The following is a 13,498-nucleotide window of genomic DNA, read 5'->3' as shown; positions in this document are numbered from 1 at the left end:
TCCTGCTGGAAAAAAACACCTTAGGTAGATGTTCCCAGACTATATGAACTGGATCCGCTCTGAATTGGCACTGCCAGAAGTCATTTAAGAGCTGCATAAATATGTCATGCTGTGACAGTTCCTACTTTGCTGAAGAAAATATACTGTGGGAAACCATAATTCAGTACACAAACAGAAATGCAGTGCTGAAGTATTTGATTAATATGCACTCTAATGTTCAACGAGCTCATTTTTATGTAGACTTCAGAGCAAAATGCTGAAAGTTATACAACTGAAATGCTGAATATCACAAATATTACAGTAGCTGTAGTGAACAAAACCACTCTGAGAAATAGATGGCATTTTCAGCTGTTTGAACAGCTGAATATACTCAGTCCTAGAGTTTAATCCTCCTTGAGACAAAGATGAAAAATAGAAGTAGCATCAGCCATATCACATTCAAGGCTTGCATTTTATTAACCAATTTTTCTTTATAAAGACAAGAAGTCTCACAGCATAGGAAAAATGGAGCAGATCAGGCAAGGTCTGTGCAGGTTATTTACAAAAATGTAGACAGGTCATGCGTATTTCTGAAGTGCAGCACAAGTCGCAGCTTTTACTAAAGCTTTCTCTCTTATGAGTTTAATGTGAGTTTCAAAACAAAATATTGAGGATCATTGGTGTGCAGTTATAGACTGTATGATCACAGCAACAACACCATTGCACCGTCAAAAGAACAGAGTCTCATGCAGCTCTGGTGGTACCAACACCAGGTTAGGTCAGAGCTAAAGCAAGTACAACCTCATACAACAAAATCAAGACTGGACTTTCACTGACTCCTCCCATTCCCTTAAGGCTAAAAGAATAATTTAACCGGTGTGTTGGCAAATGGACTGAGAGCACGCCAATCCAGAATTCGTTTTTATTTTTAAGGTTTTCCTACAAGAACATGACAGCAATCTTCCTTCTTGGTACTCTGAAGTTTTCCTGATGATATTCTGAAGTGGAAAAAACCAACCCAGCTGCATTATTCCCCTGTGTGTGATAAGGTGGCCACATAAAAACCTCTTGCCCATGTAACTCATCTGTATAAGTAATCTGACATATAATGCAACCATATTCATTATCTTGCTTGCATATTTTTCCACACAGCTGCTGAATGGAAAGATGATTCAATTGGAGTTAAAAATAATAACATCTCCATGCATCTCCTCAAGCTTATTTGAGCTATGTGCCCTCTTAATGAAGGACATTACAAAAAGCTTTGACACCAAATTAAACTAAAAGCATTTTCTTTCACAATAAGAAAAAAAGACTGGATATGCTAGGCAGACAACAAATCACTGGTTTCATCTCATTTGTTAGCTTTTTATAGTTTGAGCTTCATATTAAAAAAAAATTAAATAAGCATAAGGGCAGCATTTGCTTTAAGTCAATGAGCTGATGAGAGAATCTCCATTACATGCATTTATCAATCAGGTGTTAGTATGGCAACCCTTGACTAGGAGCATAAAGACTGCAGTTGCTGCTGAGGCAGACAAACTCTTAAATAAAGAGAATCCCTACATTCCTTTTGCAAATTTAAAATCAAAAGGTCCTTTTTGGTACAGAAATGCTAATTAGATTTGCGGTTGCCAAAAGCAGTCCAAGCTTGGCAGTCGCCTCTCTTAAATAGACGGTATGGATCCCGAAAACAGAAAAACAGTTTTAATTAAAAGAGTTTCTTTCAGAACTAACAATTGCATTTAAATGGCACCAATAAAAAGGATTTTCTTCTCTGCTGACTAGACAGAAAGTAAGGGAACAAGATAAAGCATTAAGAAAGAAATAGCTTTTGCACTTGATAAAAAAGTTGTTAGGAGTCTTAATCATGCAGATTGATAGAAGAAAAGATACTAAGATACAATTAGGCCATAAACCTCTATAAAAACCCACAAATGCTCATGTTGCCCAAGTTTTTTTAACCTGACCATGCTTTCCTAGCTTCCCTTTGAGGTGGTGCCTACTCTTAATGCTTAGCCAGGACTAAGGAAATCAAAGAAAGGCTCATATCAGAGGATGATTTGGCTTTATCAAAACCAGCACAGGCCAGTACTGGAGAGCTACCTTTCTGCCACACCTCCTATGGATGGGAACCTGTTAACAGCATCAGCAGTTGTAAGAAGTATCTCATGTTCAAGTCAGAAAAACCCGCAATAAAACCCCAGTCCTGAGCCGTTTTCTGAAGCTATTCTGTAATTCAGAGTTGCCCAGGCCACAGACCATACAGAAATATTGTCTTTCCCCATTCCCAAGCCAGCATTAAGATTTAATATACTGTTACCAAAAGAGTCTCTTGGACAATTTGTTTACATAGAAAATCAAGTGACTGTAAATACGCAATTTGAGAGAAATGTTGCCACCTGTTTTGCAGGTGGAGAAAAAGCTGAAGCAAGAAATCTGCTGCTGCACACTCCCCCTCCAAGAGATACAGCAGTCAGCATCACAGCAAGTGTTTTCCGACTCATCTATAAATTAGAAAGCAATTCTGAAGTCTTTAATTACCCTCTTCTGCAACACTGTAAAGACTTCCTTCATTTCACAATTTCAGTTTTCACATCGTCAAAGCGATTGCAAGAGTTGACTTCCAGTACTGCAGAGGTACAGGAGAACCCTGCACCGCACACAGATTACTGCGGTGGTGTTATCAAACTGTAACTCTTGGCACAGGCTTCCCAGCCTCCTGTGCATCACCACGATATTTTGCCTAATTTATCTTGCCTTAGCTTGCTTACAGATGCAGAATTCCTGACGTTGGGTAGGAAGACTGATTAACATCAAACTTTCATTTGCACAGGCTTCTACAATTGTACTGGAAAATAGCTCCAAATGGCTCAAGGAGGAAGAGTACTCTGTAAATATTACTGACAATTATCCAAACACTGAAGAGGGCACACAGCATAAGCACTCCTCTTCCTTCTGGTACAAGCAAGGAAGTACCGCCTAGATGTTATCATTCCTGCTTAAAAAACTATTTGACTGCAGTGAACGAACCTTCCCTTCCCTTCAACAGTCACTACCCAGGTATCAGAAGCGTAACTATTTAAGCACTGAATGAACTCGATGATAAAAGGACTATTTCATTCCATTACAAAGGTGCAAACATCAGAGAAAAACATTTATTATTTGAGAAAACTGCATATGAAGGCTGAAGACACTTAAGTGAAATGGGAGAGACACATTTAAACAAAGAATACATCTCTCCATCACCCTGTGCTCTGCCTGATTTACATATATATAGCTTCTACAACATCACTGCTGCTTTTTAAGCAGCAAGTGCCTCCAAGGAGGGAGGTTACCAAGCCTATGGTTCTGCAGACAACTCCAATTATTAAGACAAAATACTATGAAGAATAAGGATTCCTTTATCACAAGTATTACTCCTGGCCAACCCCAGCCATATCCCCTGTATGGCATTTCCATGTCTTGAGATGTTCTAGAAGTCACGGAATAACTGCTTCCTAATGAAAAATGCTTGCTAATTTAAAGACTAATTTCAGACACCAAAACTAAGAGGAAAATGGGCCCAAGAATTTCATGAAACCACACGGTTGTGCTACAGAAAGCAAGAAAGTGGCTCACAATACAGTGAGGGTTGTATGAAGAATAGCAGCTGTGAAGTAATGAGAAGGTGCATACGCAGGCAGTAGGGTAATTTGTCTGTAACTGGTGGATATTTTAGCTATGTCTGTCACAAAGTTGTGAACCAAGTCAGAAACTGGCAGCCACACATTAAAGTGTGGGCTACCTTCAATTTAAAGCCAAACAACTTGAGGGTCCTGTGCAAAGAAGAGAATTCAGTAGTGAGCTGGATCAAAGCAGTTGTCGTTCCATATATTTACAGGAACTAAGTAAATACACAAAAAAGCAAAGTCTTGCTAAAACCAGCGAATCTCTGTCAAGCCTCTATCAAGCGGCTTGTGCAACCACTGATAATACGCTCAATGATTTGCACAGATTTCCTTTACTCCAAGAGGCCTCAAGCAAGCTGTAGTCACTTCACTACCACTTCACTGAATCTCAGCAGTCAAAGTATGATATTTCAGTTCAACAACAGTAACTCCACCCAGGAGTTTTGTTTCAGTCACATACTAGAAGTGACCTCTTCAAGCATGGCAAATTTAAGAGTGCCCCTGGGATGCCTTTAGAAAGCTCTGACTTTCTATGCAGACATCAGCACATACGCAGAAGCCTTCATCCAACCTTTTTTTTTATTTTTAAAGTGAAACATCTTTACATTGTAACTACACTTCAAACTAACTTTTGTTGCTTAAACTGCAAACACTCATTAGTTTCAGCCATAACTAGAAAACGGCAATACATCGATGAATATGAGAGGCAGAGTTTCTGGTTTGCAGCAGGTAAAAATCCGCACCTCACTACAAATAGTTTTCAAAGAGTCAATAATGATGTTCTCTTTTATATCTAAGACAGTCCTTTGATCAGTCCATTCCCAAATATAAAACCCAAACTCTTTATTTTCAATATACAGTTCCAATTCTCCATGTGTGGCTCTACACTCACCAAGAAAAACGCTCATACAGTTCAGCACCAGATACAACAAAATAGCAACTTTGCATTTTATCCTACGTCAAAAAATGGCTTAAAAAGAACGAAAGCATCATTTCTCTTGTAGCAATGTAGCTTTTGCTCAAAATTGATGTGTTCATAGACGGGTTTTAATTTTGTCATGTCTTTTAAAATTTAGAGCAGTTGGGTCAAGTCATTCTTCTCCATCGGTCTCCACTTCGCACACGAGGTGCAGTACTTTTACGTCAGAAGGAACGTGTGATGAAAATCCCTTATAATTCACATGAACGTAAAATAAAACCCAGAATATCTCACATATTCAATGTGAAGGCTCAAAACCAAACAGAAACGAGTACTGAAACACAGTACTTGACATTTTCAATTCCCCCATGAGCTAGCCTCAAAACAAGATACTTCATCAAAAAAGAAAAGTACAATTTAAGCTAAGAAAAAAGATTTGATTCAGGTGGTAAAAAGTAACATTTTTGTAGAAAAGAAAGCTTCCTTGGTGGAAAAAGCCAACAGTCACAAACCAGGCTATTTGTTGTCTAAAAAGGTGATTCACAATATCATAAGATGCTGTTTATGTATTTTTTGAACATGCAAATTGTCTGTTTTTAATTGCTTACTTAGCATCAATATGAAATTGAAAATAGGCCAGTATGCCTCAAGCAATCGGTGGCTTGTTGCCAAGAGCACGTCCCAGTGCCAGGTTGAACAGCGCTGACTATCTATACATTTTACATGCGTAAGAGCACTGCCTTCATATTAAAAACGTCTTTGCTGATGCACTTCAGCATTCGGTAGCACAGCAAGCATTCATTTAAACTACTTGTACATTAAATACAATAAACACTTACTTAGACCACTCTAAAACAACTTGAAAAAAGCTGTATTAACCTTTCAATGACTGCTCACATACTGAACTACGTACCCTCAACCTGGAGCCTAACCTTCTACATAATTTAGTTCCTGAGAACTGAAGCAGAAGTGAAATAATGAACAGTTACAAACAAAAAGGTCAAATTTGTCTTCCATATCAATATATTCATTTGTGAACTGTGATGAATACCCAGGAAATCAAGGTATCCTCTGGATGCCAGGATTATTCCTCTGCCCCTACACGTAAGGGGTAATAAAAGCCTGCTGGTTACAAGAACAGTTCCTGCGAAGCCAATGCAGAATGCGTGTGAACTGCATCGAGATCGAAGGGAAACACAAACTATGAAGAAAACAATGGCATAGGTGGTGGTGACAACACAGCAGCATCACAGTTACTGAAGATCAGTTCAAATGAGGCACAGATTAACATTAAGAGGCCTCCTTACCCTTTGCTCATAAAATGTTGTCTGAAGTTCATTAAGCTGCTATTAAGCGTTATAACGCTCCACACAGTAACAGGATTACAGAGAAAATAAACAGAGGAATTGACAATGTCCTACTCAAAAGCCAGCTGCAGCACTACTGGTTAGAAAAAGGCACAGCCAGACAGCCAAGCCACACATTCATCACCGGCAGAGCCAGGAAAGTTGGTGTCTACAGAGTAATCACAGCATCCCATGGTGTGCAGTCCAGCTTTCACATGAGAGCATCTTCTGTGACCTCTGGATAGCACAGACCTTTTAATTTTACCTGGATATTTTTGAAAGACCCCCAGTAACTTACACTGATTATCTGTCAGAAGGAAATTGGCTTTATTTAGCATTAGGAGATGTCGGTACTTCTTCTGGTAGTTGGCTCTAGTGATTAAATCATGTTCCAACTTTGTGCCTGATTTCAAACTTGAATTTTTCTGACTCTTGACTCCATGTACTGTTTCCTCCCTAAGGCTTTCTGCACTAGATTATGAAGTCCCTTGGTATATGATTTTCGCTCTCATATCCAGCAAAGGTACCCCACACTCCCTTACATTTCCAGTCATCTTCTTGATCCAGACTTTCCAACAACTTTCCTAAGGTGCGGTCACTTAACCAAATAAAGAGCAGTGTTTCATCCACCTATGTACGTGTGTCCATGTACATAAGCCATGCTGGTAGGTTATTAGTGAGTTGTTTTCCCAGTGCATCCTCTACTCCTGTCTTGGCAATTTTTGCAGCTCAGCAAACAGCTGCACCTTCTCCAGCAGCACATCAGACCACGCTACGCAGAGTAATAAATGACCGTGTTAGTGTAATGCCACAAAGCCTCCAGAGCTTCAGATGCAGGAAAAAATCCTCTGGTCTCAGCTGTTTCATGGCGATTTTCTGTTGTGGCCTCTTCTAGCAGAGGAAAGATGAACTAATCCTTCAAGTCAGGATCTTTCTTGACTCACTACCCTTCCAAACTATGTATTTTGTAATAAATTAGCTCTGTTATGATACGCTATAGGTAACCCATTTTGTGTAAAATGACTGGAAAAAATAGACATCCACATCACAGCACACTTCATGTTTGTTGGCTTTTGAAGTGTCAAATGGTTTGTAATGAGGAAGTTTGTTATTCTGCATTGATCTTGACAATTTCACATTTACATAAGTCTAATTCCCAAAGATGCTCGAGACAAACTGCAGATGTGAGGCTGTTCAGGAATTACGGCACTTTGAAATTCAGATGAACACACCCAGACGTTCATTATAGCAACCCAGGGAAAGTTGCCATGCCTACGCTAAGAACAGCCAAAACACCTTTAAAGGAGCTTCCGAGTTGCTCATCTATAGCCTGGTACTTTAAGGTAACAAACAGGCACAAGCTAACATCCTGGCACCCTTTAAATAAGTGATGCCAGTTCAGGAGCTCTCTCATTTACAGTTTTCTCAGGTCTCCAGTGTGGGAAACAGCGAGTCACAGGAAAGAGACACAATAAATAGCTCCAGACAAAAGACACCTTTTGCCATTCAGCCCACATTTAGAAAGTCAGCTTGTCTGTGTTCTGCATGACAGTGAGGCAAAGAATACATGTAAGCATTATAATTAATAATATTTAGCTATTTAAAAATTGAAGTGTTATAAATATAAACTCATTTTAATTAATACATATTTGTGTGTTTGCCTACAAGCCATTCTTGGACTACGTGTCTTAACAAGGAAGATTTCTAAGCGCACACCAATATGATTGTTACAAGAAGCACTTACTCAGCTTTTAACTTTAAGATCATGTGGCTTCTTTCACTCAAACTTAAGTTTGGTTAAAAGCCATGCAGCTTGACTTGAAGAATTCAAGTTTCTCTTATTCCAAAGAACATCAAGGAAGACTACAACAGATTTAGAAGTTCTGCTCAAGAAGGAAACCATTGACAAAAACCAAAGATCTGAACTCCCACTTCAAGAAAACTTTTCTTTTTAGGCCTGCTGTCCATTGCTTTAAGGCTTCTTGATGCTTCAAGGGCTTGAATACTCAACATCTCCCCCTCACAATTCCCAAAAGCAAAAAGCACACTGTGGTTTGAATGCAAATGGTTAGAATCTTGGAAGGATGATGCACCTACTTAATTACTGATTTAAGAACATTAATTTGCAAAACTTTGATTGGCGTGCACAATGCATGATCGAGGACAAGTTAACCAGTTCTAAGCTGCTTGAGGGTTATTTCAACCCAAGCATTATCTTATACCTGCAACCTTACAGTGCCATTGCCCACCCTCCCCAGGGGGGTAGCAGTTCTTTTGTCTCTTGGTGCTTACAGATTTCTACATCATTTGCTCCCTTGTCCTAACACACAGGCACTTTAAATAAGTTTATGCTGTTCTTCACAGAAAAAAAAATACTGCCACTTTTGTACAGTATAAGCATTAAGGCAAGGTCAGATATTCTTTTACTAAAATAAACTAAGCAAAACCAGAAAGAGGATTTACAACACATGATAAGAGACTGGCAGCTTCAGAACCTGGGTTTGTTTTCAGTCATACAGGCAAAAACCACTACAGCTACTACAGAATTAAGCAGAGAAGCTCAGGACACTTTACATGTTTGGGTTTCTTTCTTCCTAGCTTATTAAAGAATGGGCTAGAAAAAGCATGAAATTAAAAAAACCACCACCCCTAGGAACAGCAAACAAAGCACCACATACCTAACCTAATTACAAAACTTATCTACAAGCAGCAACCAACTTCCTACTGGAACATCGCATTTCCCAAACTACATTTGCCTATCAATTGATCGCACAGAAATGAGATAGCATTTAATGTAGCAGAACATGGAACAGCAAAGCCTAAGTTAACAGTCAACCCTGCCAGCTACTTGCAGAAGAAAATAAGCATTCTTATACTGGGGTTGCACTCCAAGGTCATAAGAGTCAAAATAAGATCATCATTACGTGTAAGAAGCTGATACTGATGAGCTTCATTCGTATGCAATAACAAAAACTCAATGTCTCGTTTAGATCTTCAACCCAAAGTGGTTTTCACATCATCAGGGAGCCAGAAGACATCAAGAGAAAAAGTCCACAGTGGAATCCCCTCCTGCTCCATGTTTACTTTGGCACTAACGTGACATTTCTGTCCTTCACTGTCAGCTCTTATTTTATTACTGACATTTTGGTTTACTGTCTTAAGCAGCATTACTTTTCTTCTCAAAAACATATCACACACATTGTATGTTTGTAGATTATTTCTTATACTGCCATTGAACATTATACTTGGTGTGCCACATGCCAGAAGTTATTCCTAACTTGAGCTAGCTCATAACTCTAATATTTTAAATTCCCTATAATTTTTCCCATTCAGCATTTCTTTTCGTTGCTTTTTGCTTCCTAGTGTATAGTCATGGCTTAGGCACTTATCTTCCACAACAAGCGTTTAAGAATAACATTGTTATGAAGGTAGTTAATTTAAAAAGAACTAGAATTTGTCGCAGCCCATCAATAATTATTACAATTGGATGCTGTGGTGCATAGTCAATATCTGAGCAAACTGTGTTTTACTGGCATACATATGAATGATTTAATGGTTTGATTTTGGTCACTGAAACAGAATATTTTCTAAACTGTTTCCACCTATGAAGTGCCTGAGCAGGTCTCAGCATTCAGAAGCCATGCGAGGAACTGCAGCAGGTCGAGACTTGCTCCCAGGACTGGTCTAACAGCTACAGAAAGATGCTTCGTCTGGGATCCCCAAGCTAGAGCCGAAAGGCAAAGGGCACTTTAAGCCATTTGGCCTGCAATCATAGAAACGGGATCACAGAATGGCTGAGATATGGATCTAGAGATCATCTCAACAGCGGTTACTCAGGACCTCGCCCAGTTCAGTCTGACATTTTAGCAAACTGCATTCAACGTGTGCAACTCCGTTCTGTGTTATTCAAGTTACTTTGATGTTATACAAAAAAAATACTAGGCTTGAAGGCAGAAGTTAAATAAGCTTATTTAAAGCTTTTTTTTTTTTTTAAACACAAGTTTCTATTCAAAGAGAGCAAAAAGCTTTAAGTCTTCACAAGTGCAACACTTCATACCACACAGTCTTGCAGTGTATCAGGATGAACTTCCATGCTCATGTCTAAACCAAAGCTGAGTATCACTACATCAGACACAGCAGAATTTGCTATGAAAGTGAAAATATTTCCATAGTGCCATTTCAGCAGTCCTGGTAGGTACGGTAACGTTAGGAGATGAGCTCCTGCTCAACACAGAGGGAAGCATCCACCAGACGTGAAAGAGCTGCTGACCATTCAGCTCCAGTTATGCCAGAATAATTGTCTTGTTTTTCTGATTTGCATGCATGGGCTATCTTTAGTAAGGTACAGCAGCCTCTTCAGTGGATTTCTCCAGGACTATTTCCTATCAATAGTTTGTAACCCACTTCCTCTCTCCCTTCCATTCAGCCTCTACTTGCCGTTTCCTTTTCGGTATTTACCAAAATCACCGCTGGGTGAACAGGATCAGACTGGTAAGGCAGTCAAGGAGTAACAGATGTGTGACATACACTGGTTGCACAAGGCAGAGCAGGTACATATGCTGTAGTTTGACACCAGTAACAAAAATCTCTTCCCCTCAGCTAATTGAGAGATGTGTTCAACTATGTCACCTAAGAAAGGCAAAGTACCTAAGTCACGTAATACGACTGAACTCTCAGCATCTGTACAGGAGAAAGGTTTTTACCAGATGTGCACACCTGGATTCAGGAATAGCAAAAGAACTTAAGATTTAAGTATCACTGAGGATCAAATAGGAAATGCTACCTAAAATTAGCAAAACAAGATTTCTCTAAATAAACAGCAAGTTCTTAAAGAATCAGTTCTAACGTCCTTGTGGCTGTCAGAGGACCACAGTGTGTGCTCATACACTGCACCAAGGTGCACAAACTATTACTGACAACACATTTCAAACGCTTCATAACCAATTATGAGATGGAAGCAAAACCAACCAGATAACCCATGCAAAGGAAAGTGACAACCACAGAATCACAGATAGTTAAATAAGCAAAACAGCAAAATGTTTCTGTGGACCATGCAAGATGTACTGGCTACTGAAAAACCCAAAGTGCATGCAGATCTATCTTCTAAAATATAAATCAGCTTTCCTCTTGATGCATTAAGGAAGAAGATGATACAATAAAACAGTTGTTCCTGCAATCAGCATATGCTGTTCTGCTCAGCCTGGTCACCTACACATTTAAGTGCAGCAGACAGATGGGAAGCTTCACCAAGTGCTTCATCAGCAGCCTAAAGGCCTCTAACAAAAAATTCTGTATGACACTTGAGAATTATTCTAAGTATTAGCAGGTCAAGGTGTTTCTCTAGAAACATTTAACTTGTGACTAAAAGTTATGCCACCAATTTTGACTTATTTAATACTTGACATGAATTATATTTTAATGTAAGGAAAACAAACTCAAACTTAAAAAAAATTAACAGATAAACATAAGGCCATCCTGATACATAAGAAGAGCTGCTACAGGGCTAAAGCAGCTTGTTCCTATTTGCCAACTCCCTCTTTACTACTGTTTTGTTAGCAATTTAGTGCGCATCGCTACCAACCTCAATACCACTTTGCCTGGCTAGTTTTACAGCTGTGTTGTAGTAGCCACAGCGTAAGAGATGCTCCACCATCATACGATCCATACGTTTCTTCTTCCACATGTTTGCAGCAGCTGGCTGGTCACTACTGTGTTCTTTCAGGTGTTCAATCCTACGTTTGCAGAGTTTTGCGCTTTCATCTTCAGCCTGGATTGATTCAACTGCCTAAAAAGTAAAAATTAACAAGAACAAATAAGAGCTACACGTTTTCAATCTGCTTTTAAAGGAAAATACAGTAAGAATTGTTTGTAAGCACTCTTTACGTGTTACACAGTTATTCCCAATAGTGTTTCTTTAATTTAGAGAGACATTTCCTATGGCAGGGCATGAGTTTCAGCGTGGTCGGTCCAGTTCTGAAATATTATTGCACATAAGTAAGTTTTTTTACTTATTTGACATTATGAGTATAAGCACTTTTCTGCTTAACGTGCAGTTAGGCCATAAATAGCAATGTATCAAGGACAGCAGCAACTGCTGTAACAATCTGCAAAGAGCTTTGTGAAGGTTCGCAGTTATCTGGTCCAAACAGTTCAAAATCATGAATTTCCACTTGTAACCTATGCATGGCTTCTCCCTCATGCAGCTGTCCTACTGAATTAGTTCTACTGAGGAGTGATGCAGAGTAAGCCCACATTACTTCTGATACACTAGAGCCATTTTAATCATTCATGCAATAACAAAATTATATAAACATTTGGTCTCTTGGCACCTTTAATTCAAGGATTTTAATGATTTTTTTAAAAAAAAACTTGTCAGCTTTGTTAAACTGGTATTATTTTACTTCTGCTCTTTTGGAAACACAGGTCTAGTGTTCGGAGCCTTACATAAGGAAAATAAATTTATCCAGAAGAAGCAGAGCAACTTTTTTTGAAACCAACATACTGACGTGCCCAGGGCAAAACACACACTCCAAAATATCTCCACAACATATTGGGTTTTTTTAAAATTAAAATGCAAACACTCAGGTCCTACTTCTTTTCCTTTAACCTTGAAGTTATGTGACTGATTAGTTATGCTGCAAATCTCACCAGGCAATTTTATTCCAGATGTATCGTAATTCAAAGCCTGCTGACGCAGTATACACATGACAACTGCGGGTCATGCCAGGCTACAGAAAACAAGAAAGCTTGCAGCACTTTTATGTGCTTGCTGAGGTAACAGCAAACCCGAAGATGAGGGAGGCTTTTCATCTTCTCCATCTGCGAGAAATAACCAGCAATGCCACTTCAGGTGGGGTTGCCTTATTTGTGGTGACTTTCAACTCACTGGCTTGTGTGCGAATAACTGCACAGCTACGGCAACAGGGTCCATGCAGGTTTGCCAACCAAGCACAGCCCAAATAACCTGGGTGGCTTTTGGCAGCTGCTCTGCACTCCGTGCTGGCATGGTCACAGTCCCAGTGCTCAAGAGATTCAGGCTACAGCATCAGCCAGCTCTGGAAGCACAGGTTGGTTCCAGTTACTTTTACCATGCATGCTCGTTCACAGACTTCTTTAGGAAGGATCAATATTTGAAAAGCAATGTGTAATAAATGAAAACCTGTGCAAGAAAGGCCTACCAAGCATTTCCTTCAATTAAGTCAGCCTCTGATCTGGCCCTTGATACAAAATACAAGTATCTAAAACCCTAGTCACTATGCAAGATGGTCTTTTACTAAAACCCAAACATCTATAGCCAGAGTTATTATTACTGAAGTCTGAGTTATTGCTATTACGAAATTTATCTTTATTTTTTTAACATATGGTTTGGAGATCAGTATTTTGTTCAAGTTACAAACCTAGTCTTCTCCTATTCAGCAAGCAAACACTAAAGCCAAAACTCACTTTCACTTGCCAGATGCCTACAGAATTATCAGATGAAGGCAACCGTAAGAATTATTCCAAATACAACTAGAAGTGTTAAAAGCAGCCAGGCACAAAGGTGCCCCATCCCATTCCAAAGGGCTCTCCTTATACGATTTTGT

The 13,498-nt window shown here is 39.2% G+C and overlaps 1 protein-coding gene across 3 annotated transcripts in view; it reads right to left on the bottom strand.

The window, feature by feature from the left end:
• Window positions 1–13,498, bottom strand: part of MAEA (macrophage erythroblast attacher) — a 47,716-nt gene that overhangs the window by 15,741 nt on the left and 18,477 nt on the right. For 2 of the 3 annotated variants that reach the window (XM_010190008.1, XM_010190009.1), the window contains exon 3: window positions 11,497–11,700. The exons of the other annotated variant lie outside the window; for it this stretch is intronic. In XM_010190008.1, the coding sequence (XP_010188310.1) occupies window positions 11,497–11,700 (204 nt within the window). The remainder of the gene's footprint in view (window positions 1–11,496; window positions 11,701–13,498) is intronic. 3 annotated transcript variants of the gene reach the window in all.

This window comes from Mesitornis unicolor, unplaced genomic scaffold, assembly GCF_000695765.1.
Source record: "Mesitornis unicolor isolate BGI_N332 unplaced genomic scaffold, ASM69576v1 scaffold14168, whole genome shotgun sequence".
Taxonomy (NCBI): Eukaryota; Metazoa; Chordata; class Aves; order Mesitornithiformes; family Mesitornithidae; genus Mesitornis; species Mesitornis unicolor.
The sequence above is the reverse complement of the archived record's forward strand: the minus strand, read 5'-3'. Positions and strand labels throughout refer to the sequence as shown.